The 26,931-nt window shown below is 44.7% G+C and overlaps 1 protein-coding gene across 7 annotated transcripts in view; it reads left to right on the top strand.

Moving 5' to 3' along the window:
* LOC133493348 (uncharacterized) overlaps positions 1-26,931 on the top strand; it is a 145,018-nt gene that overhangs the window by 71,703 nt on the left and 46,384 nt on the right. For 5 of the 7 annotated variants that reach the window (XR_009792951.1, XR_009792948.1, XR_009792952.1 and 2 more), the window contains 2 exons: positions 16,935-16,993; positions 17,096-17,198. The exons of 1 other annotated variant lie outside the window; for it this stretch is intronic. Coding sequence is in view for 1 of the 6 variants with exons in the window: in XM_061806635.1 (XP_061662619.1) it covers positions 16,935-16,993; positions 17,096-17,130 (94 nt within the window). In the remaining 5 variants the exon portion in view is untranslated. The remainder of the gene's footprint in view (positions 1-16,934; positions 16,994-17,095; positions 17,199-26,931) is intronic. One more of the 7 variants, XM_061806635.1, reaches the window with a different exon arrangement.

Here is a 26,931-nt window from a genome sequence, read left to right as displayed (position 1 = left end):
GTGGCGTCAGAGCCGTAGTTATGAATAAATATGATCTAATTGATAGCCGACCTCTCACATTAACAACCAAGTGGGACCAAAACAGGGGCAGAGGCAGGATTTAACCATTTGCGTATGCATCCAAATCCTCTTTTTTTCCCCCCTCTTTCTTCCCGTGTAAAGCGCCTCGGGTGCGCGCGCAGATGCCGTCGGGACAGCCGGTGGGCGCGGATATTGATAATGGCATCGGGGACGCTCAGCTTCTTGTCTTATTAATCACACCAGGCTGAGCGGTGACCTTTCCCCGCGCTTGCTGCCCGGGGCTCAGCCGTATCCCTCGCTTCCTCCCGCTCGGCCCCTCCTCCCTCACGGGAGCAGGAGGGCGACATCACTCACCCGCCGTCCGCTAACGTCAGCCCCGAGCCCGGCCGCGGCGGCTCACCGGGTCCCCGCACGCGGCCCGGGACGACAGAGGCATTGATCATCCGGGATGCGAGCCTCGTCTGGTGGCGGCCGGGTTGAGGGTGTGTCTTGCGATAGAACACCAATCGTGACTGGTGAGTCTAATTAGAACTCACATCTGGGCGTAAATTGGCAAATCAAGACCCATTATTGATCAAGGATCAACTGCCCTTGAGCCGCTCTCTGATTGGCTGAGAGTGTACACATGGGCTGGCGGGTGACACTGGTTAGAAACAACTAATTACTCATTCCGAAAACTCGCATGAATCAGTTTATTAGAGCTAAATGCTAACTCGGCACGTTGGGAATTTGGATGCAATGAAGAGAAATGAAGAGAGGTCACGTTTGTCTTTACAATGATTTTGGGTCTGCAGAGGTCCACAATCATGTTGTATTGTTGCAATAGCATGAAAGCACAGGGAAGCCCTGCACTGGGTCGGGAAGAGGGAGCGAGCCTTGCCGCATAACTTAGAACTGTATTTATACCACAAAAGGATTAAGATACTGTACTGTAAGGATAGTGTTTATCCTTTGTGGAAAAACGACTACTAACCAAGTGAGTTACTGTTGTAAAAAGCTTTGATCGTGTCTGTACAACTATTATACTACAACCCGGGTGGACAAGGTGCTCATGAAAGGAGTCACAAGGAATTGTGAGTTATTTTTTTTTTGAGGTACAGTATTTTCTGAAATTATTTTTGGGGCAGGCTGGAACAAATTAATGGCATTTCCATTCACTTCAATGGCGAAAAGGTGTTTGGAGTTCAGTGTGGTTACAGAACAAAGTCCAATTGTATAATAAAGTAAATGAAATCTGCGTGTAATTGAGCCCTTGCCTTCCAAGCGTGTTTGTAAATAGAGGATGACTATTACCTTTTAGATTTCCTTTGTCCGGATGAAGCTCCTCAACTCACCTTGACAGTTCATGTTGAATAGATACGGTGAAATTGTTTTGCTATGACCTTGGTACAAAATTGTCAGGGTTTTTTTTGTGTGTGTAAATAAGATGCAGTAAATAAATTGCAGCAAATAAGAGGATAGGTTCCCCCCAAAATCCAGAAATGGGCAATTACCAAATATGGAATATGCAGGGGCTCATCTGTCTCTTTCTTTTGCTAAAGTATGAATATACACGAGCTATTAGGTAAAATGACATCCTGATGGGCACATTCTTCTCTCTCTACACAACATGAAACAAATATCATTTCTAGTCTAATTAATTGTTTTTATTTTGTGCTCTTAACTGATTAAATACCCCCTTTCCTTATCCCCCTCCAGCCAAGGCAATTTAATAGCTCTGTGGATTCCCAAAATGGCGCTCACTCTCTAAGAATCAAAACAGTGCCCCCCCCCCCCCCAAAAAAAATAAAATAAAAAAGCTGCCATCAATATTGCCCAAGCGGGAGAGCCGAACAAGTTTTGTGGGGAATCAAATTGGAGTTGAATTTGTCTGGCAGAAATTGCTGTTGGGAAAGATGCGCTGATATAAGATACATCAGTTAAATGGAGACATGTATTTTGGCTCTTTGTTTTTGGGAATAATAACAATGAAAAATAAAACCACCGCATTGCTGTCTACGATTAAATTGATAGCAGTTGATTTTAGTAACATTTGTATTACTCGTTGGCACCTTTAATGTTTATCGCAAATGTTTGAACAGCAGCGTCTTCGAGACATTTTCTTGGCGTTCCGACACGGAGACAGTCAAGAAAACAATCCAAAATCAAAGTGATTAAACTACTGCAGGATGTCAGGATGGCTCAGCGGGCTGGTTAAGTTGTCACGATTTTGTTTGATTACCTTTAATTGCGTTTGAGGCTTGCCGTCACTTCCCGGGAATGCGGTCTGACAAATGACACGGAGGGAAAAAAAAAAAAAAAAAAAAACATTTTTCCCGCATCGGTGATTCGCGCAACAGAAAAAGCAATATCGTTTGGAGGAATCTACCCAGCCGGCTCCTTCTAAACGAGGACAACCAAAAGTCGCAAATTAAGGGAGACATCAAAGAGTGCGTTGAGGCAGCTCCTGCACAGGGTGCGTCAACATTAGGCAAAATAATTGAATTGCAATTATTTGAGGATGAAAGGGCGAGGGTGGAAGATTGCAAATCAGCACTTATATTTGCGGAAGAACACGCAGGCAATTTCAGTTGGTCTTTAACGACCGCTTTCGGCACCCTCGTCGCGCTCCGTTTACGGGTACTCGCTTGTTGATTTGGTCCTCCGGGGAAAAAAAATGAGCTCAATTTTGTCATAATGATTTGTGAGGTTTTGGCCCTGATGACTTTGTCTAGTAAACTGGTCCGGTCCAAAGGTTTTTCCGCCGCTCTTACGCTCGGTTCACACATCGAACCAGCTCGTCAAATCGGTCGTTGCCGAGGACCAAAATTTACCGATGTTGTCCGCGCGTGTTTAGAGAACACATTTCCTCGGCGGCGCCCGGGCAATGCAGATTTGCCAATTAACCCCGATGTCACTGTAATTACCGAGTCACATCAGTAAAATGAATTGATTTCCCAAAAGGACTCTGCAACAAAATCACCCCGTCTCTTCCTGACGAGAGCCAATATGGTGTCTGATAATTAGGGTGGGCAAAAGCGAGCGGCTGTCGTATTTTCCACCCGCCATTGCACGTATCCCGCCACTAGGGGGAAGGCCGCCGACCAGCCTCCTTCCTGTTGCGACGCGGGCATCGCGTTCCGCCACGAAGCGGAGTCGTCACCTCTCGCCGCTTCAATTAATCTGTAAATTGTTAATAAAAAAAAATACGGATGCTCGGCGGGTTTCCTCAAATAAACTCCAGACACGTCGCGAAAAGTGTGGGAAAACTTGATTAAGATCTCGGGGGGGTCCCTAGCGTGAGCCGACCCCTCTCCGATGCGGCATCAATCATATTAAGATATAATTAAAGTTTCAATCTCGTTAGTTGTATGATTGATGTTTTGTTTAATCAGTTCGATAATTCAGACTCGGCTCATTAATTAGCGATAATGAATCAATTTGACATGCGCTGTTAAGGTATACGATGCATCAAGTTAGATGGCGAGGGCGTGGCGGACTCCTCCCTTGTGGACATATTTATTTGCCGAAATATCTACAAAAGCAATTTTGGAAGTCGTAGGAATGAACTCGAAAAGACTTAAAATAAGAGCAGCAAAGGTTTCTTGGAGTAAAAAAATTGAAAAATTCCAAACTGAGTCCGTTCCGATGTTTTCACTAGAAAACTGCACTTTCCGGGAAATATGAATCTCACAGGCTGCTTGCAGGAATTTCATTTTGCTGCGTCATTCTGTGTTTTGAGCTTTGTGGTTTAATATCTCGTAACAATTTTGCAATTAAAGCAGCATAAAATAGTTAGTTAATTTTTTTCTTAAATACGTAGGAAAATAATGGCAATAAACAAGCCGAATAAAAATGAAAGTTTGTATTACAGCATTCACAAGTGTTTAGGGAGGCATCCAGACCTCCAAAAAAACAGGAAGCGGTGTTTTGTGGCCGAAAGCCATTCTCATTATTTTCCATGGATAAATCAAGTAAACGTTTAATAATTAGAAAAAGACGCAAAGCCCTCTCCCTCACATGTTTGTATTCAGGGCTTTCTTCAGATACAGGGCTAACAAATAAATCTGAATTAATGTACCGTCGTCATGTCATCTTAGTAAAACTACCAGCCCGTAGTAAGCTAAAGACAGGACTGCGGCCGAAGACCAGCAGCCAGCAGAGTGGACCCAGCCAGGGGGAAGCGTCGAGTCAATTAGGCGCGAACAGAAGCAGTCAGGCCCCGTTTGAATAAGCGGAAAATGTGTTAAGCGAGTCTTGACCAAAGTCACAGCCTGACCCTTCCCCTCCCTCCGCTCCACATCATTAGACCTGCGAGCATCCCTCCCAACGGCCCACCCCCACCGGGCCTGCAGTCCAGCCAGACCCGGGTGGCGTCGGCGGTCTAATTGCTTTTCAAATACCCTCAAGAAACGGTTTTCCATGTGCAGTGCTGGTTTGTATTTCTGCGGAAACGAAATGAGAGACTGATGTGCGAGAAAAAGATCCTTGGGTGACTTTGCAACGCGGAGCGGGCTCGTGAAGATACGAGTCGGCGCCGCACCGTACCGTTTAGAAGCGGGTCGGGATGGGCTTAGCGACCTCGACCACCTCGGTGCTCCGTGCCCTCGTCCCTCGGCTGACGTTTCGCTGGAAGTTTTGTCAACAAATGTGGATTCAGTCAAAACACAGACCCACAATTTTAATCAACAACGCTGTGTTATTCCTTTGAACAAATAAAAAAATGGTCATCAGTTATTTTGCGAAAATTAAACTCGTTGTGCGAAAAAAGAGGGTTTGGAAAAGTAGCTAGATATAGTGGCCAAATCTTTAAATTATGCCAGCTAAAAACAGTCGCACCAATGTCGGCTTATGCTGATTAGCAAAAATGACAAAAGCGCAGGCCAGTTGCTGGCGATGTAACATTGTAAGTAAATGACGCACGTATGCAGCAACTGCAAGTTTGTGTTTCAGCATTCACAAGTGTTTGGGAGGCATCCAGACCTCCAAAAAAACAGGAAGCGGTGTTTTGTGATCTAAAGCCATTCTCATTATTTTCCATGGACAAATTAAGTCAACGTTTAATAATTTAAATTGTGTATTAACACCGTGTAATTGACCTCATACGGAAGTCATCTTGGCAAAAAAGCCAAATTAAATTGTGTTTTCAGTACTCTGCGCTGTTCAAAGACACATGGAGATGCTGTATTATGAGTTTTCAGTTTATTAATAAGCCGCGATGCTAATTGACGCTTTCACACCGTAGATTTCGTGCAGCTGCGGCAGACGTGCACACGCCGTCGCCGTTTCCATCACTTCTCTGCACGTGGCATTTTGAAAGGAAGTCCACCCGCAGCACAGTCGATGTGGACGACATTTGTTTTTCCGAGCGTTGATGAAATTATGCGGCGGCGAAGACGCGAGAGCGAGCTAGCAGCGACGGCCCCGGCCAAGGAGTGAGCGCAGCCGACTGGAAAACGACAAGCGACTCCGCCGTGAATTCGCCGGCTTTTTATGAAATAGCGAGGCGGCGGTGTTGATGTAGGAGGCCAATTAAAATATAGAAAGGGAAGGCCCATTTTTCCAGTTTATGGACGCACGCAAAAAGTATTGACCGAGACTCTTTAAGTGATGAAGTAAAAAGATAACGTCAAATGTTTATCCTCCCTTAAATGATGTGTACATTTAAATAAAAAAATAAAAAAGTAGCAATCTGGGCAGCATTGAAGCTAAGCGTCATGTTTACATGAGAATTAAGTAGTGAGTAAAATGGGACATCTTCTCCAGAGTGTGTAATAAATAGCCGGAATGCGCATTCAAGTCGTATTCTGGAAAATGTGTATTTGTGTGCATTTGTGCTGGATTATTCCCCACTGATCCAATTCATCGGCCACCGCAAGGGAACATTCGGGATTTTTGGACTTCATTTTTCTTGACATATCAATCATAGACCGAATAATAGCATAGTGCCTTGGAACCATTAATGTGACCTCAATGTTAAAAAGACAATGTCGTACGAATATCGTTAATGATTTTCATTTCAGATAGCTGAGTGAAATTTTCAACCTAGTAACGTAGCGCGATGGACATTAGTCACTTATTTGAAGCTGTTGTTTCATCCTTTTTCACATGCTTGGCCGTGTCCAGCCCGTCTATTTACTCTCATCAGGATTCAACCTAAAAAGAATTTATGCAAAAGGCTCCCCCCCGTACGTGTTGGTTAATGTAACGAAGTAACGGCGCCGTAACGATCGGAGGGTTCGTCCAACACAAAACCAAACAAGCGCAATGCGCCTTTCAAGTATGTAATCCTTTGACAAAAGGTGAATAACCTGAGTTCTTTCCTCAATCCAAATTAGGAAGTTATCAATTAACACAATGATAATTATTCTAAACTTCTATTTCAACTTTACTCTTTACTTGTGCACTTATTCCCTCTCAAAAGGTCTGTGAAATAATATTTCCCCTTATAAATTAAGTTTATCCTAATTTAAACAAGCTACCATATAAACTCCCCACTTTTTTTTAACTGTCTTGCAGATAGTCAAATAATAGACCTGACAAAATAAAACCTGGAAAATCAAATTTCGATAGAAAACAAACACTCATTCAAATAAATCAACATAGCAGGTACACAAGGCACACACAAGCTAATCTGAGCTAACATAAGGGCCCATACACATATGAACATAGCCGGCGAAACAAAAGAAATTCAAACCCCAATGTCCCTGCAGTGTTTCAAACAGCAAGAATGAAGAAAGTTGAGGGTTGTGTCCAATTGTCCAGCCTCGTCCAAGTCCTGACGGTCCGATGCGTTGTGAAGCTTTTTCCTGGTACTCCAATGCAGGCCTCGCTAGCGGTTGCTCGTCGCGGTCCTCATCTTCTTCCTCGTGGCATCGCACCGGCCTCGCTAGCTAGCGTCCTAGCCGAGTTCCATGTATCCACTTATCCTCTGTATTTCCGGCCACCACGTTACGCCGTGATTTGAGTAATCCACTCAAACGACACACTATCACAATTGAACTGTCAACAGTCCTTGTTGAACACGATCAATGTTGATAAATGTCCGCCCTTAACTTTTCTTTTCTTCAATCACTCGTACCTTGCACACCGTCCCACTTTTTTTCCCCTCTGTTTCTCGTCTCAACATGTCCTCAACATGTCACTTGCTGTCCTTCTTAAACCCTGGTTACATTGATAAAATGACAAAAGTATTTATTTTCACAAATTAACAAAACACATTTAAATACAAATCCCTCCAAAAGAAAATAAATTCAGCACACACGTTACCAAACATTCCACCACTTTGTATAAAGAAAACCTATAACCTAATTGTTACCCTGCTTATTTTAACTTTTAACTGCGGCAATTTTTTAACCGGGTTACATCGGTTTATTGGAAATCCCGCAGACAAGTCCCGCATGTATCTGATTAAGTAGGACGGGCGCCAAACGGAGACAAGTCCCGTGTTCACAAATACGGACAAACGGATTGTATCACAAGGACGCATGATGTGTACAAATCCATTGAGGTAAATAGAACCTGTTACTTCAATTAAATACACTAGGGGGGGAAAAAAAAAAAACGTGATCGAATGAAGATTTTTTTTGTCCGGTTGTCACATATTTTGAGCATGAGGCAAATTCAAGCGCGTGCACGGCGGCGGCGCTCTCGAGGGGGACAGATGGGACGGCGCTCCGGCAAACCCACCGTCCTTTCTCTCCGCTCGACTCGTCGGCGCAATCTGCGGCTCGTTTTAGCGCCAGAGCGTCTCGCGTCCTCACACGCAAAGCAACGACTCTTTCATTAATCATCTGCACGTGTAAATTAGGCATGAAAAGAGAGCATTTGGAGCGTAAAAACTTGGAATGCGGTCCTCCTCCACGTCCTGCGGTCATAAATTGGATGACGGAGGGAAGTTAACGAGCTTATGTCTGTTTTGAGGACAGAAGGGACCGCGCAGAAGCGGAAATGTCACCAGTGCACGCTCAACGTGCCGCTTACGCGTTAGCGATAGCTCACGATTAATTGCTGTCGTTTGTAATTATAACGTCGCAGTTGAATACTTTGGAAGAAAATTTAGATCCATTTTTGTGGTGACATTTTTTACATCTGGTGGACTTCACCGATTTTGGCCTTGCGAAAGATAGCGTTCTTCTGGCCGAGGTTTAGTCTGCACGCCAATCTTTTGTCGGGGGTGTTATCTGCTTCGGTTCATTTTTAAATCACAACTTTATTTATCGCAGTTGCGGCCCGATAAGACTATTTCAACACTGCGCCTCACCCCCAAGATTAACATTTCGCCAAGCGGCTTATTAGAGCAATTCATCAAATCAGTGGGCACTGCTGATTAAATCAAGTTGGTAATAAATGGAATGATCTAAAGCCTTCTGACACCCTTGGTCCTCGCAGCCCACCTGCCTGATTAGGAGGCAATTTATCCCGTAGCGTTCCGCACAGCATCGGCTTTTAATTGGGGCAGGAACGGGAACGTCATACGGTTTTCTCGACGGCACGTCCCGCAGGGTCTTGATGAAAGATCTCGGGGCGTCAATTTGGCTCGACCGTTAGACGCCGGCCTGTTAACGGACGTTTTTCTTAGTTTTGCCACCGGACAACGCTTTGGAAATGCGGATTTGTTGTCATGCAAGATTTCAGTCGCACAAACGATTGCAGACGTTGTAGCTCACGGTCCGTGAGAGACAAGGGGGGAAAAAAAAATGTGATTTAGCTTTTCCGTTTCAACCAAACCTTTTCTTTGTTGTGCATGTTATTAATACACAGCATGAGAGTTTCTATTTCTCCCTAAATTGACTTTTATCACAGTCTCGATGAATCAATCCATAGTTAGGAACCGGCGAGTACTCGTACACGGAAATTGTATCACGCCGGTGCCAGCGTTATTTCAATGGAAAGGTTATGTGTGAAGCCTGCCAATACCAGAAAGAAATTAAAATAAAGTCCCCTCACCAGTATTTGCTACAAAAATGACAAATGTCAATCATGTTTGTCAAAGAAAGAAAGGTCTTTCTTCCCAATTAAATTAATTCAATAAAACCAGAGTATTTGTTATTGGTACTATATTGGTGGACTCAGTGTTGTAGTGTTGTAAATAGTCCAATTACAAATACGTTTTCCAAAAAAACCATATGTATGTACTTAGAATTTATATTAAAAAAAAAAAAAAAACAGTTGTAGGAGCTTGAGAGGACCGCAATATTGTATTAGGCCAAACATTATGTAAAGGAAGAGTTGGCAGGAGGTGGTTAGATGGCTAGAACCCAATCCGCATAAAACTCCTATTAAATAAAAAATGATGCAAGCCATACATGAACGATAAACAATAAAAACCCGCATCACATCCAAACCGCACGTAAGCACAATTACGCTCTGACACTGAACCTTTGCGTTTGATAGACACCCATTTGAAAGCCGGCATCATTTGTCACGGGTTTCGCATCCCTCCCCGTGCGGCGCTTTGTTTTTAAATCGTTTGTCTTTGTTTACCACATAATCACACTCTAAACCGGCTAAATTGGCGGCTCCTCCGCTCTCGATGCAGATGAGCCGCTCCATAGGGTGACGCACGTGCTAATCCTCCGCATGTTATGTATTTTATAAATTGTACCCCGTGTTTGGCGGCTCATTCCTGGCGTGGCGCGATGGTACATGTGTACGCGAGGACGTAGGAAGCGCAGAATGTTTGCCGAAAAAGACCCGGCGAATTTCAGATGGCTGCCGATGAATAGTCAATTAACGGACTTGTTCCAGCAATGACTGGTGAATGAGGGAAGGAGAGGATGGCTAGTGGGGGGTGGGGGGGGGTCCATTATCTACTGGCTAATTATGTAGCCACTGTTATTTCCATTTGCCAGATAGTTAGTGATTAAAGGGTTTGGGCAATCAAATAGATAACAGTGATTAGAAGCAGGAGGGCGAGAGCGGGAGAGAAAGTGGGAGAAAGAGGCGGCAAAGCGAACGCTGCATTTCGTCTCATGTGCTCTTTTAACAGAAGCGCTGGCAAAAAGATGATTATTGCTTATTAGCAGGGACAGCGGGCCAGAAGCGATGGCGCTACATTTTAAAGGCGGGTGCAATATTATTATTTTAGTTTGCTAAAAGTACAGGGAGTCCTCGGTCTACGACTGAGATCCGTTCCTACAGTAGTGACTTGAGTCGGATTCCACTCTAAAAATCAGAGTTTACATCAAAATACTTTGTACAAAAAAACAATACATTGAAATAAACAGGATGATGTACTTAGCATTACTGCTCAAGTGGATGGAGAAGAAGGGGAGACTGTGCTTAGCTATTGCAAAGGAACCTGGTCCTCAACCCTCTCCATCTCGACAAGTATCAAAAAACCTTGTTTTGTGATCATTGTATTCAACATTCACATGCCCTAAAATACGGGCTTTGTCTTTAACAATTGTCACCACGGTGGACCGACTGAAGCCTTGGTGGTGTTGGTGTTTCTCCTTTCTCCAATCTTTTTATGATCTTGAGCTTGATTTCCACAGTCATGGATATTTTTTTTGGCTGCAAAAGCATTGCTAAAAGACACAGCTTTGCTCTTTGGGGCAATAATGTCTAAAGGGAAGGAGAGCGAAAAATGCGAAGATACTCCCGGCACACAGACACGGGCACGCATTAGCCAGACAAAATGGCGGACGGGGGACGGGCATAGTAAAGTCGAAATGTCTTGGGTTGAGACGGTCTTAACCCGAGGACTCCCCGTACAGAAAAATGAAACAGTCAGTCCAAAAGCCAAGATCAGCTCATGTTACGGTGGTACCTTGTCTTTGTAGAGTCCAATTAAGTTTTGTTAGAAACTGTCGTTTGGTTGATGTAACGATGTTAAAAATATTTGTTTTTTGTGCAAGCCAAAATGTAAGATCCAAGCAGGCTTCAGATACCTCAGCCACAGTTGCCTGTGAAATTTAAACTCCTCGGATAGTACTTTGAAGCCGATGTATAATATAAATAGAATGATATTTTTGGCAAAGGGGTAATACTGGCCCTTATGTTGTCCAGTTGAATATAAAAAGAAAAAACAGAAAAGTAATCCACAATATTAAACATTGCGCCATCCATGTAAAGTTGAATGGAGAGTTCCAGCAGATGCTGGCTAATAAACCCCGTGTAGTAGTACGCCGTGACACTGCATGGAATATTAATGATCCATATCACACCCAGCCATGGGAAAAAAAAAGATAGAAACAATAATGCGGTGTGAACTGGAGAAAGTACAATGGGAGAATAGCATTGAGAGAAATTGTAGTAATCTGCAAGGGAAGACATGCTCGCGGAGATGGCCGGGCTCTCAGAGGGCTTGTAGGACAGGTATATTTTTTACAATAAAAGGTGAAATACTTGGTTAAATAAGCATATGTTTTGCATTTTATTTTAAAATTTATTGCAGAGTAACGCAGTGAAGCTGAATTAATTGCCAAAAAAAGTTTGTCGAAGGCTGCGTTGATGTGTTGTGCACATTTGGCCCGCTTGCGATGGGTGCGAGGTGGTCACTGGGGTGGAAAAAAAACAAGTTGACGAACCAGCTGCTCCTGTTTCCATAATTACAAGGGAGCGGGGATAGTGTAAAGTTGTTTTCTGAGGAAAATTGAAATCATTTTTTGTAATTATCATCCTTAGAAGTATGATGGAAAAGCAATTAAGGTAAAAAAAGAACTTGCCACGAAATACGTGACTTTGTTGAACTTCAAAATGAAAGTAGAATCAACAGAAAAGAGGGTCCATGGCAAAAGTCCGCCGACTAATTGAGACAAATGCACAGCAGTAGAGGAGCGTGGCAGAGACAGCAGTGAATTTATCTAGTCCGTCTTTTGCCCTTTTTCCTCAGCGCGCCTCCTCGTTTTGTCAATATCCACACCCCCTTGCTTTTTTTTTTCCCCTCCCCTGGTTACAATTGCAACACAAAGCGTCCCGTCTCCCTCTTCGCACACATTCCGGATCCGTAAATCACGTTTGCCAAAGCACACTCTTCTTCCTCCATTTATTTTGCCCGACAAATCATACGGGAGGCTTTCCTGGGCGTTGCACACAATGAATTAGTTATTATTTCAAGCGAAGCGCAACGTTTTGGAGGGAAGAAACTCAAAACGTCAATGGCAGTAGAGTCAGCTCCATGTGAAATTACGATAAAAATGTCACAACAGTACAGTTTTCATGTAAATGTCAAAGTACGTTGTAGGCCTTCGTTTTTCTCGTAACTGTACAAACCCCTGCACCAACATAGACATAACATTGTGTCATCGTAAGTAATACGTTACAGCAGTAACGCACGCATTCTAGCCTCGTTCCCCACGTTAAAAAGTCATTTCATGTGCTGACCTTGTCAGACACGCCACAGCTGTAGACGACGTGCCTCGTGGATGTGAGAACTGATGCGGGTTCAAAGGTTGCGCACGCTGACCTGAAAACGCTAAGATGGAATTTCCCAATTGAGCGGCAAAAAGGAAAAGTGTCATTTATTTCTGGGTGCGACATCACCACATTTCCTGTGACGTTACGAACGCTTGAAGATCAGAGACTTTCTGCAGAAGTTTAAATTTGTGACCTGATACAGAACCGCTTTGGTTTCCGGTGAAAGGCGGCGGCTGTCTGGGAGCGTCCCCATGAGTAACCCACGAAAAAAGCGAGAGCTCCTTTTTGTCCGGCGCTGCCAGCCCGGTCGTCGAGTAGAATTAATTGTCACCTCCGCCAAGGGCATTGCTTTCGCACCTACATCAGTCACTCTATTAGCCGGATTAGTGAAAAACCGCTGGACTGGCACCGGCTAAGAAAGATCGTAGCGTTCAATGTATGTGGGGCACGGTGACAAATGGCATCTTTTTCCAATGCCGTTTTGTCGCAGGATGGCTTTTGGACGAAGAAATGTAAATCCCAAAGATAACCCAAGTCTAAATAAAATGACGATAAAGAAAGGAGGAAATATTGAAAGCTTCCCAGTCTGGCCCTGTGTAAAGAAAAAGTAACAGCAGCAGTACTAACTTTGTGGGCAAATGGTTTAAATTAAGCAACACTGGAAGGTTCTTGCCCCTTTCTCGGTCATGCCCCTGCTTTGTAATCGGACACAAGTCCAGACTTCGGCAAGGTCACATGAAAACCACATTTTTCGCAAAGGCGTTGATAAATTGACACGCTACAGAACCCAAGCGAGCTTGAGCTTGAGGTCACACGCCGATGGCCGGACAAGGTCGTTGTGGATATTTAGACAAGGATAGAACAGGCGGTTCCATCCAGTCGTTAAGATCCGAAGTAGAAAAACAGCCTCGGAGATCGCAATGCAAAAAAAAAAAAAAAAAAAACATAGAGAAGGCGGAAATGCTTATTTTCAAACGACTGAATTTCAGAACGGCAGCGGCGCTCAGTCTGAGAACCAGTATGGTTAATCCACGGGACGACCGGATAGTCGGTCTTCCGACAATAATTGTGCCCGCAATACGAGATGAGTCCCGGAATGTTTTGAAGAAGCATTGTAATTGGTTAATGAGTCGGAAAGGAAAAGCTTCTCGATCTCATTTCCAGCGCTTAATTAACCTCGGAGTCGGGAGATTTCCCCCGGTGGCGGGGACGAGGCCTGGGGCACCTCGGCCCCTCCTCTCCCCGCCTTTGTGTCCTTCTCGCCCGTGTCACTCTCCCACCCAGCGCCACGTGACACCCCCGCAATGACAATAGCTCATCTCACGCGTCCTTCACATGGCAACGACACTTCGACTAACTGGAAATACCTATAAATACAAATACACATGCATAAAGATGTTACGAAAAAGCGATCGTCTTCCCGGACGGCCTCAAAGTCCAGAAGGAAACAATATAAATAGCGGCGCCAGCCGCTCGGCCTTCCAGTCCCTCCAACTTTGACTCATTCCCGAGGCCAGCTCATTTGTGTGGCCTCGGGGGTGTGAACCTAGTTCTGACAGAGTAGATCTGCGGTTCCTAATCAGCCCCCTCCCGTGAGACTGGAATGACACAGAGTTTGGAATGACACAGAGTTTGTTTCGCGGGTTCCCCTTTGATCCCGGCTGCCCGTACTGAATTTATCCTTTGAGTATTTGCGCTCAGTTTCTACTGTTTTAGGTAATTTTTCAGGCGTATCCCTCTCTAAGTCTTAGGACAAATATCCAAAAGTCAAGTTATTGACAATGTTGATCCCTCCAACGAAATATGTTACGGGTGAAAAAACTGATGCGCTGTCTGGGCATATACATTATTTTCACATTGTGTCAGATGTGCACAGAATCGTGGGATCATGTGAGTTTTTCCTCAAGATATGTTATTGAAAATTATAAATGCTCAAATGGGGAGTTGTTCCTCTAAAGTTAATGGCAAAAAAACGTCAAAATATTTGAAGCTAAGTAACGGAGTGAATTGTTAGTTTGATAAAGCAATGCGCATAAAGTTGAATAGGAATCTCTTGAAAATTCTGCCGATGCTGGTGGAGCCCGAGCTATTTGGACTACACTTTGTTTGTTTCCTAGTAGGAAATAGTGGCTGAAATACCAACCCCCCCCCCCCCCTCCCACATACACACACAGGAGTTGGTGCTTAGCTCCTGCACACCTGCGACTCCTTACTGTCGCCTCCAGCTTCAAAGCAGATTATTTACAAGTCGTCGAGCACCTCTGCACCGTTTCTCCCTTTGCCCTTCTTCCAAGTTCCTGGTGCCGGGGCCATTTTTCCCCATCCCCTTATTCTCAGTTCTCACTTTTTCCCAGATGAGTTGTCTCTGGCACACTTCCCGCGTTCCTGCGTCTGGAGACGAAGCTATGCAGTCCGGCGACTCTCTGGTCCTCACCCTGTGGTGATTTGGAACTACACGGTCTTGGAGTTTAAAGGACAGGGAATGCAACAGGAGGAGATGTAGTGTGTAATTCTTAATTCCAGACTGATTTTGTACAAAATATGCGTGGCATTATAGCACTTTATTACTCCAGCAGGTGGAATCACACTGAAACAGGTGGTAGTTTGACATTGACATAATGAAGGCGGATGTTCATTTAGGTGACCTAGATTCAGCCGGTAAAACAAAGAGAAAGCGAGCGGTTCCTTTTGCGAAAGCACGCGCAGCGAGTCTGACGGTAAATATCTTTTGCCTCCGGGGCTGTCCAAAAATCACTGAAGCGGAGACTGCCCTGTGTATTAACTTAAAAAAAAAAAAAAAAAGATGCTCACCCCTATTTAATTAATGTCAAGGAAGAAAGAAACCAAGCCTGAAAAAGAGTGGATAAATGTACCAATAAAAGCGAGTTTGTACAAAAGAAATCCTTGAAGTCGCATATGTAATTTGACGAAGAAGAAAGGAGGACGTCGGCGTCTGGGCGCTCTCGGCAGATTCGGGAACGGAAGCCAAACATAAGGCGAGGAGGAGCGAAACGGCGGGCATCAAATAGGAAGAGGTGTGAAATCGAAACCCATAAATCCCTAAAGCAGCGGGAGCCTCAACGAGCGTAAGACTGGAACCGACCTCCTTTAATTGGAACGTAGGCTACAGTCGGCTGCGAGGTCCCCAGACTATTGTATTCACTAATGGGCCGCATTCTTACTGTATGTCGCTTGTTTACATAACCTGGTATTCTTTCTGGACCGCAAATCAAGGAAAATAATCATGCTTTTAACCTAAAAGGGGTTTCAAGTGCTATTATAAAAAGCAAACATAATCCATTGACGGATTAGCGACTGGGCAACCTCGTGAGCAGGATCGCTCAAATGCGATAGCTTAAGGCGGTGTCACTTTTTGGATTCAACCGTCGATCGGGGCGATGTAGGAATGCAGCACGGCAACAACTTGAATTGAGGGAAGTGTACGCCGTCTCCAGTTCGGACCTCGGATCCCCCAAATCGCCACCCCCCGTCGCAATGGGCCGCCTCTAAAATGACCCCCGCTAACGATTCGTCTAAAGTTTAGCTCAAGGCATTTCTTAATCTTTCCCATTTTGGTGAAGTGTTTCCAAAGAATCTGGTGAACAATTGGTGGTGGTGCTCCTGCAGCGACAGCAGCTCGCCAAAGCACTTCTTGCATTGAGCTATTAGACGGAGGTTTCGGGCAGCAATGCATACATATGAAATGGACCTTTTTAGCCATCTAATAATTTCTAAAAGGCACCCACCCAGTGAAACTGAATGAATATTCTGCCCATATATTAAGCACGGGCATAGTTTGCGCTTTAATAGAATGTGCCGCGGTTTGCAGGTTGTCTTCCGGAGGGCGCCGAGCGGCAGGAACTCCCGGGGATGACGAAGCGAAGGCCAGCCTTGGCTTGACGGCTTTGATAACTAATGAAAAAGAAGATTATAGAGCGTCTGGTCAAAAAAGAAGAGAGCAACGGGAACTAAATAATCAGAGAAGGGAATGTTATTTTGTGGTTCTCACTCAAGCTGATCGGTGTATTTATGATTGCTCACATCCTGTCGCTCCTCTGACTTTTTTCTCAGTTTGGTTAATGGGCCCCCAGCTGGAAAATTAAAGAGAAAAGTTTGTCGTCTTCGCTTTTTCTCTGCGTTGTCAGATGATTCTTCCAACAGCAGCGCATTTATTTCCCCATTTGCAGTTTTGACAGAGTAGAGCAGCGTTGGGTCAATTTGATTAAGAAAGAACCTGAATAGCGATTTGAATTGTCCCTGAGAAAATTTCCTGCCGGTTACTGGTCAATAAAATAAGGCACAACATTTGACTCTGACCTTGAGTCACCTGATGAGAATTGACCCAGAACGATTGGAGTCAAGTGAAAATGTGATTTCAGAAGAATGTGATGGAAAATAGTCAAACTGGAGCTGTTTCCTCACTAGGGTCCGTATTGTCGGGGTAAGCACTGGGGCTTTCTAGTAGGAGTGGGCGCTAGCCGTTCTCTTGACGTCCTGAGCGCCTTCGGTCTGTGAGCGGCTATCCGCCATCTATTGACAAATACTTTCATTGAACTTTTATCTTTTTGAAGGGGACTCTGCAGCGGTGAAGGCGTCAACCAAGCTGCTTTTATTGGGCACGTACCAACAGGTTTGGTTAACACCAGTGCTCCACAACAAGCGCCACCTATAAGAAACAGGCCATGGTGTGTCCTTTTGTGGCTAATTCTTGCATTGCTGTTGTTTGCTTTAGATTCACCGCACTCTGGCATGTGCTGAGGTACTCGGGTGAGCCAGAACCTGAGAGGAATCGGCACCTGGGTGGCAAAGCGTGATAATGATGTCCGTCATTCCAGGTGGGGTTAAAAACAGACAAGTCCGATTATGAACAACAACACAGAAGTTAGGAATGAGATGGGCCAAACTGAAGTTTTACAGTATTAGACACATGAATATACAGTATTTCATGTGGACTCCTCCTAGTTAAGTAGTTCAGTATTATTTCACAATGACGCGTAATAAATGAGGAAAAGGCGGCACACATTTTTGCACACCCCTAACTATCATCAATCTCAAGGTTTCAGATAGCCCCGCGAGTCCTCAGTTCTGTATTTGGCTCTCTCAACGCGGGCAGGAGGTCTCCTGATAGTTTCCACTGGGCTAGCTAATACCGCATTAATGCGACATCCCTCCACTTGAACATCTCCAGCCAGCATTTTCCGGTTGTTCCACACTGCTGTCATCCTTAAAAGATGAATCCGGTGTGCCGCGCACAGCAGAGCGCGGCCCGAAAGTGGTACCGGGCATCACGGCGTCTGGGCTGGGAGCCCACTCCATACATGTTATGTGACTTCAAAATCAATGTTCTGTTGTGGTAGCGCTCACAATATTTACAGTATGTTTCCTGTAGTTTGTTTCTCGGGGCGTGCTAAACACCCCCAGGCTCTCTTCAAGGCACGTACGGTAATGAGAGAATTGACCAATGAGTTTAGTTGAAACCATTTCCAAAAAAAAAAACCCTGAAAAAAAACAAAGCTTCTTGGTTTCCTACCAAAAGAAAAACTGGCTCTGAGTGAAAACACGATTAAATGTTACACACTGAGGCCTGCGCCAAATCATGTTCACATAACTAAACATGATTTCAAAAACGGACGTATTGCCAAGTTCATCAAGGGTAATAATGTGTGGATATTTAGCCCCGTAGGATCAGGATGTTAGTTAGCGATGAGGAGCGATACTTTACTGTGAATATAAATGTAGATTTCACTGTGTGGCCTGCCATGTGGGTAATTTCATTTACTGATGTATGGAATTGCTCAGTAAAATGGCCTCTCAGTACTTTAACTATGTGCATGCTTTGCTGAATGTACACGTGCAATGTGCAGTTTTTCCACGACATCATATTTTACCTAATCAATAATTGTGAAGCTCACCCAGAAGTCCATAAGACGCTCGGGTGGCGGATCGTATAAGTTGGGCAGTTCCTTACGGTCTGTGTTCCGGCGTCTCGCTTTTTTGACTAAAGTATTCCCGGTCCGGTCCCGCCTCTGATTCTCAGCGGTCGCCGGGACAAGGAGCCGGTTGCAATTAGCAAAGGAGGAGGAGCCCCGCGTCGGTGATGGATGGCCTACATCCTTCCCAGTTTGGTTTCACAGAATCATTTGTTAGACCCCAAAGTTCGCTTCACAAGGGCCTCCTTGCTTGGGGGAGGCCATGCTGAATGCAGAGGGGGGGCTCTAAGAAAGAGATCAATGTTGTCCTAAAGCGGAGGAGCGGGTTTGAGGGACTTTCGGCGTGACTTTCAGGGTCCTAATTAGGGACAGCAAGCTACCTCTCCGGGTGACATTTAAGCGGACATACTTGATAAATGTCACAACGCCGGATACGACCACGACAAATGGACGCATCAACAACGGCTTCATAACCTTTACCGATAGCGCTGCCAGGAATTCTGATGTTTTGTGGGCTCTCCCTTGCATCTTTAAACACGGCGGCCTCATAATCAACATTTTGCAGGGGGAGCGACTTTGGCCGCGCGCGTTAAGCCAAATGAAGCGGAACGGGGCCGGCGGGGGAGGCGCGTACGGCGACAGCAAATGAATTTGGCCTTCCGCGGCGAGAAGGGGACGTTTGTAAATAGAGAAATGGGAGCGCTCGTAGACGTCCTTCCATTTTTCCCATAGATGCGAAGGAGCTAGCAGAGCAAATGGGCTATTGAGATGGGCAGGTGGTGGGAGTCGTGGATGTCATGATTGCGGAGGTATATATGTTGTATGTTTGGTGGAGTTCTGTTTGTTTGGTTATCCAAAAATCGTCCAAAAAAAAAATCACCTTAGCACTTATTAACAGAAGTCATTAACTAAATTGCAGGTACTTTGACATTCATGTAAAATTAGTTCAAAGACTCAAAACATCTTACATGTTTGGCATTCAAGATGAATTAAAATGTCATGAATATTTAAAATTCCCCCCACCAAAAACAAATGAAATAAAATAACCCCGATGTGTGTATATTTTAAAAACAAAGAAACTGGTCCAAGCGAGGTACAACACTTGGCGGAAGGTGTCTGGTGTTCTATTTGACAGAAGAGTCTCCGCTAGGATGAAGGGCAAAATTTGTAAAACAGTAGTGAGGCCGGCCATGATGTACGGATTGAAGATGGTGACACTGAAGAAACAACAGGAAGCAAAACTGGAGGTAGCAGAAATGAAGATGTTGAGGTTCTCGCTTGGAGTGAGCAGGTTGGATAGGATTAAAAATGTGCTCATTAGAGGGACAGCCACAGTTGGATATTTTGGAGACAAGGTTAGAGAGCGCAGACTTAGATGGTTTGGACATGTCCCGAGGCGAGAGAGTGAATATATTGGCAGAAGGGTGCTGAGGATGGAGCTGCCAAGCAAAAGAGTGAGAGGAAGACCAAAGAAAAGGTTGATGGATGTTGTGAGGGAGGACATGAGGACGGTGGGTGTTAGGGAGGAAGATGCAGGAGATGGGCTCAGACGGAAAAAGATGACACGCTGTGGCGACCCCTACTGGGACAAGGCGAAAGGAAAAGAAGATGAATTTTTAACATGTCTTAAAGTACCCCCAAAAAATAAATACCAGTTTAGATTATTGCATGTAAGTAAATAGAATGACAGTTGAATAGGATGTAAAAAAAATGGAGGCTTGGGCCATTTCCTGCGTCAAATCGACTTTCTGCCTTAGGCACCTTTTTAATAGACATAGATTACATTATTTAGAGGATAAAAAATATATACCTTTATTGTTCTTAGCTGACTGCAAATTTAGTGATATTGAAAGGCCTTCTCATTTAGCATAAATCTTGAGTTGAAGAGAAAGTTGCATTATATGGTTTAAAATCCATGTGTGGCGTTGAGTTTGACGGTAAAATTTAGTGAGGCTAAACAGCTTAATGGAACCCAATTTTACATGGGAAAGATCGGGGAAGAAATATGAAAATTGTAAATGCCTGAATAATAGATGAACATTTGACATGTGACATTGTTTTCTTTAAAATGGGCTAGGTTTGGGTCCCATCAGAAGTTGTAAACGTGTGATTAGAAGTGACATCTTGGCAAGTAGTAGATGAGCTCAAATGAGGCCGATTGGAAGTCAACTGACAGCAACATGACGTTTGTGGGGCGAGGCAAAGAAAAAGTAAACACTACAAAGGTGGCCTATTGTTCTTCGTCATTGCAAGTTCCCGACAAAACAAAAGATGAAGCACTTTTTGTTTCATTTGCAAGACTTTCTTTTCAGTGAATGCTTATTTTGCAACCAAGAAATCCCAAACGGTCACGTTACGGCTTTGCGAGCCGCAGCACTTTGTCTTTTGAAGTCTTTGATATGGAGAATATGTACATAGATTTCTCTGTGTGTTTTTTGGCCCCTGCATGTAAAGTACAATCATTTATGTGATAAAAGTGTCTAAATATACAGCCTAGATTTGTTTGGGGGGGGGGGTTCTTTTATCTCGGCCGGCGCTCTCCTCGGACCCGCGCTCCTGAGCGATCCCGCCGCATGCGCGGCCCGGTTTACGGGGGAACGTTGGCGCCCATACGCACGTGCGTCCGCGTCCTAGCACGTTTTACGTCATGCAGCCGTAGTTGCCGTGCGGTGGCTAATTGGCTCTCCTGAGGAATAATTAGAGGACAAAAGTAAATGTAGCGGCACCTTGGAAGGGAACCCCCCCCCCCCACCGCCCCCAAAGAAAATGTGTGTGTGTGTGTGGGGGGAGGGGGGGGGGATTAGGTGTGGACTACGGTGTTGGCGATGGGAATCTGCCAGCAGTGAAGAAATGAAGAGATTGAGTCGAAATCTTCTGGAGACGGGCTGTACGACAATGAATTACGGCTAATGAGATGTATCCTTTATTTGTAGCGCTTATCATAAATCAAACGGTGAAGTTATTTTTAGCTAGAAAGATGTGCGGCCAACACCAGGCGGGTACGGATGCGATCCGCTCGCGTAGCGCTGGAGTGTCGTCGTCCGCGTCGGCCGTTATTTACCATCAGAGTTCCAGGTGCTTATGGTTGGGTCTGCTGCACACTCCCTCCTCGGGTATTAATAATCGATTAGTAATGTAATGAGCATAGCGAAAGGGGTGGATTTGGAGAAACCAAGCGCTTATTTAATATTTTAGATAATGTTGCGGTCTGGCCTCCTCTCATACAATGTTTGCATTTCATGAAGAATATCTGTGAATTAATAATAGACCGCTACAGTTGTGTATGTAGAGTTCCAGGAAACGATGAACATAAATAATATTAGTTCACTATTAGTGTGGGGAAATTTATAATGTTGAAGTACTTGTAAAGCCCTCCACAGGGAAGAGTTTTAAGCCACCCGTTAATTAGTTTCAGTAAAGGGTGGGGGTACCAACTGCAAATGGATTCCGTAACAACACAATAGTAATTGTATTACTTTAGTAGTTGTCAGAGACGTCAGGGAAATACTGTATTACATTAATACACAAAAACAGTGACATAGTGGAAGAAAGACTAAATAAAAAAGAAACTTGCAAAGCAGATAAGCGTTCTCGATTATTTTTCCCCCAAGAACTCAACTGATCAGGATGCTCGTAATTTGAGGACATGGACTCAAGGATGACCCAAACAATTGATAATTTGATATTGGATTGACTGAAAATCCAAAAGAACAAAATTTGCATTCTGCGGATGGCTATTTGAAATCCCACTGTCTGGGACGTGACGGATTGGTCTGATGGTGCAGCGATGGCACTTTCATTTAGAATTTCAAAGACGGAGTTTAGAGTAGACTTTTGAAAGCATCAGGAAGACGGGCTTCTTCACTCGTAGGCTGGGTTAGGGATGTAAAAATGAGCGGGTAGACACAGAAATGTCTGTATATGTTGAGCCAATCTGGAACGGGCGTGAACATCTACAATGGTTTAAAATGTAATTTCGAAAGGCCCCCTCCAAACTCCACAATTGCCCTCTTTGGCAGTTAGGTGGAGCTTAATAAAAGAGGGTGTAAAAAATGGATTGCTATAAGTTTAGAGCGTGGGTATTTCTAACCTTCACGCATGGGAAAAATGTAACACCTTGTTCCTTTTCTCCCGGCATTCCCTCAGGGAGGGAGCCCCCATTTCCAGACAGGGCCGCACGACGGATGCGCAGCGTGAGGGACGGGTGGCTCCCGTGGGCCGGTGCGTCGTTTCTGGGTTAAACGGTATCCTATATCAAACCCATCTGTACTTTCTCAAGCAAGCAGACCTGTTTACCGGGCCGGGAAAGCGCTGCAATCCATTTCCTGTCAGGCTTTCTAAAGGAGGGGAGAAAAAGTTGGACAGCCACATGTATCGGGGGAGGCGCCTAATACTGGCTGATGGGAGAATTCGAGGCTTCGGGGAACTTGAAAGGTTGAGTCTGCCAGCAGTCTGTTTGCTGAAAAGAAGCGTGATGCTAACTGTTACGTGCGGATTTAGACTAACGTCTCCTTTGTTCAAATGAGCAAAATGCGACAAGGCAAGTGTATTGCGTTTGTGACAATTTAATCTCACACACATCAGCACAACACAAACACGATAAAATAGCTAACACAAAATAGGCGTTGAAGAACAGAGTCGTTGAGCCACAATGGCGAATAGTCAACAATGTTCGTTAAAAGTTAGCGAAAGCTCCAGCCGGTCCAAAAGCGAAAGTCGGCAGCCGTCCGCGTGGTTTGTGTTCCAAGCAGCGTAGTTTCCCAGGGCAGTGGTGAGGTCGTGAGAAGAAGCCTCGTTGTCCGTCTTTCTCGTCCTTGTATAGGTAATCCTTGAAACATTTCCGACTTCTGCGTCACAAAGGACAGAAAGAGTTCGCGTAACACGGACCCAAGAGCATGAGTGGAATTGGCGTCACATAGTAAGGACTTAAAAGTATGAAAGGAAAGAGGGTCACATAGACCTGCATTATAACATTTTTTAAAAGCATAAATGGAAAATAAAGAGAAGAAAGAATAAAAATACACACGCATGTAACAATAAGGGAAAAATGGACAGGGTGTATTTGTGAATGGGTTGTAACTAAGTTTCCATTTCCCAGCCAATGTACGGAATTTTACGGTGGCCCAGACGGCTCATAGTTTCAAATGGCCAAATAAATGCAAATTCCAACTCTGCTTGTGTTCTTCGTCTGGGTTACAAGGGAGTCGTGTTGCTGAATGTAATAAAGGATTATGAAAAATAACTAGAACTTTTTACGATAGGAAAAAGGGTCTTGTATCACGGTAATGATTTTCTTGGACCAAATTCCAACACATTTTGGTTCTACTCTTTTAGAATGTCCTAGGAACAATTGAGAAAAGATAAAGAAATGAACATTTTGATCCTTTGAAATGATTCCAATGGTAACCATTTTTCACTGGATTTGACCCTTTATTAAATGAATCAAAATAAATAAGGAAAACTTGAGAAATGAAAAGTAGAGTTGTTATACATGGAACGAATGTTTAGCTCCTGGATAATTAGATCCTCCAATACACGAAGAAATGTCGTAGGAAAGCAGCGTATCATCTAAGTTACATGCTGCGTGTCTGCCCTTCAAAGCAGCAAAAGCTGTATGGATGACTTATTTCTATAGTTTGTTGTATGATTCATAAAACATTGCCTGGCCTATTAGGAAATGTAAAGGCCAGCAGTCTGGTTGAAAAACAGTCGCTTGTATGCAAAATCAGGTTTTTAATGTTTAAAGTGTAGAGTGCAGCATTTCTTTTTAATGTATTGTATTTCCTTTCACGCTGTCAAAGTGGCAATTTCAAAAGTTTAGTCCAAGTTTTGATTGCGATCCGACGAGCGCCGTCTTTGGCCCGATAGGAAACTGGAAGCTCCGGGGTGCGGGTGAAACGGCTCCCGGGCCGAGACTGATTGAACGCACCAATAGATGGGAGAAGACCCGCGAAGCGAAGATGAAAATCTGCTTTGCACTTTGTGTAAAATTCAAGCAAATGCGGCGAGGGCTCACCCACGCACCGTAGGCGGCCGGAGAGTCAATTAGCGGGGCTAGCGGGCAGTCTTAGCCGAGGGGCCTCCGGCGACAGTTTGCGGCGGGCCGCCGGCGAGGGGCAAGGGGAGCCTAAGCGGAATGGTAATACGGGGCTGCGCAAGTCGGGGCTCGCTAATTGGAACAGGGCCGCCGTAGGGAGGGACTACCCCGCGAAGCGGCACAGAGGCAGACGAACCGGCGGGTCGCGGCGACTGGGTCGGCTGCCTTTTCTCGCCGCGTAGCTGGAAAATATTCAATGTGAAAGATTGAGAGGAAACTTATTTGAACTTTGGGAAAGATTGTGGATGTATGTGCTGATGCAAAAATAGAAGACGCCCCTTTTAACCCTCTGTTGACCCATGTTCCATTTTTGCACAAGGTACGTAGGTCCCCTTTTCCAGTTTACCGACTTGGCATTTGCCATTATTGACCAGTGTTGTACAATTTCAGATAACCTGCTTGGTTAACAGAGGGTTAACCCTCTCAGGACCAATAACATTTTGCAGAGAGAAAAATGGGATTCTTTCATAAAATAAAAGTGCGGTTTTAAAAAATTGTGATTACATATAAACCTATTTGAAATTTGCGACCCTTGCCCGGAAAGGGTTAATACCATATTTGAAAGCAATGGCAGGCAGTTAAAATAGGGTTTAATTCGACAATTAGATGTGGAGTGACTGAATGAGTGATGCAGCTGACGTTTTAAAAGGCTGTGATTGTTGAAAGATTGATAGGATGTTATTGATTTATTCGTACCAGTACCTGAAATGTTAGTGAGCCAAGTGTGTGTTTTCAGTTGTGAGTTTTGGAGTTTGCATGTAGTGGTTTTTCTGCAAGTAGTCCAGCTTGTTGTCACGTTCCCAAAATATGCATGTTAGGACTGTAAGTAGAACCAGATATGGGCGGAAAAGTAGTTAGACATGGGTTAGCAAAGCAAGTCCAGCGTGTCTTAAGTGTTTAGCTCCAACGGTGGAGTAGAATTAGTCAAAACCGTGGTACCAGCATTGTAATCTTTCCTTTTGTAGATCTATTTTCAGTTTGTCCGGTTTTCAAGTTAGAAGGCACTGTCCCAACTTTATAAGATGGATGTCCCAGCAGTTTTCAGAGTTTCCGAGCTGGTGCCTTTGAGTGCCGGCTTGACCGGTCTGAAGTGTATGTCATTGGAGCAGCTGCTTTAGGGATCTTTAATGGGCTCCCTTAAAAACAAACCCCCAAAAAAGTCACCCTGCTTGTATTTATAATTTGAAGCACATTTGTACTGGGAGCACTTATGACCTTGTCGGAAAGAAGTAAAGTATAGTCGTGGTTTAAGTAACGGCGACATCTCGGGCGTTTTTGCCGGGCCGGCGGGTTTTGATCAGAGGTGGCGATCAATTCATAGTAATCAGGACGCCCGGTGCCGCGGGGCCCGAGGGCGGCTGCCGTGCTAATTATTTGGCAGCCGTTTGCTCACGCGGCGCTGGACGAGACGTCAGGAACGGCTCGGGCGGCGACCCAAACAGATGAGAGTAATTTATCACGCCGGGACGGGGAGGCCGCCATCGTTAGCGTCGTCAGTCAGCAGTCTGGGCGGCGGCGCGGTCGCACATGTGGAGATGACATTTATTGCATGACTCCATTGTTGGGTGGATTTCTTTCTGGATGTTGTAAAATGCAGGCATGTAGTTGTGGTGGTGTCCAGGTAGAAATCCTCAGCATTGTTTTTAGAGTTGCCACCTGCATGATTTCCAACTGGAGTCATGATTCCTGTCTGAGACGTCTCTAAAATAGTACACATGTATTTCCAACGATCTCCATGGTTCAAGGTCATCTTGACTGGATGCAGGTGGTGGTGTTCGTGGTGGTGAGTAAAAACTGTAGTCTTAGGGTTGCCGACGGCACTCAGAATATAAACATTTTGCTATTGTTGCAGTAATTACGGCTTAGCCACAGAAGGTTGGGGGTTGAGAGTCCAAAGCGTCAATGATTAGTGGCTATAACGCATTTTCCAATTCCCGGAAGTGTAAAGTTCTGCAGCAATTAGCAGCCCGGGGACCCTAATGGCCAGTGAGCGAGCTGCTCAGGGACTTGATCACATCACGCAGTATAAAATGTCTGCTCTCGTTGAGGTGTCAGGCACACTGGCGGCGCTGAGAACGGCTGAGTACCAAATAATATTGAGTGTGATGACATGTCTGTGCAATTATGTTTGTTTTAAAGGCCAACCACTGCTTGGTTTGTGTGTGTGGTTCACTGTATTATCTGTGTGCGTGTGTGTGAGAGAGGGTTTTTGAGCAATAAGGCTGGATTAGTAGATAGTCTTAAGGCACACGGTTGGAAGGTGTTCTGGAGCAGGAGTCTTGCTTTGTAATATTCACACAATGTCTTCAAGAGGGTCAGGAGGCAGAGCAGTCTGTGGCGGATAATGTAGTCAGGCGGGAAGTAACTGTTGGGACTCGCTAAACTACGCACGGAAAACCTTGGAAGGGACGTGCCAGGGAAAGGCAAGTGTCAGGAAGCTTGTAGATTGTTTGTCAAAAGTGGTGGTTGATATGGAAAAAAATTAATGTCTAGTGGATGAGATGAGTGAAATATAAATGAGGTTATATTGGCTTTAGATTT

Source organism: Syngnathoides biaculeatus, chromosome 20, assembly GCF_019802595.1.
Source record: "Syngnathoides biaculeatus isolate LvHL_M chromosome 20, ASM1980259v1, whole genome shotgun sequence".
In the NCBI taxonomy this organism is placed as follows: Eukaryota; Metazoa; Chordata; class Actinopteri; order Syngnathiformes; family Syngnathidae; genus Syngnathoides; species Syngnathoides biaculeatus.
This window is presented reverse-complemented; position numbering and strand designations above follow the sequence as displayed.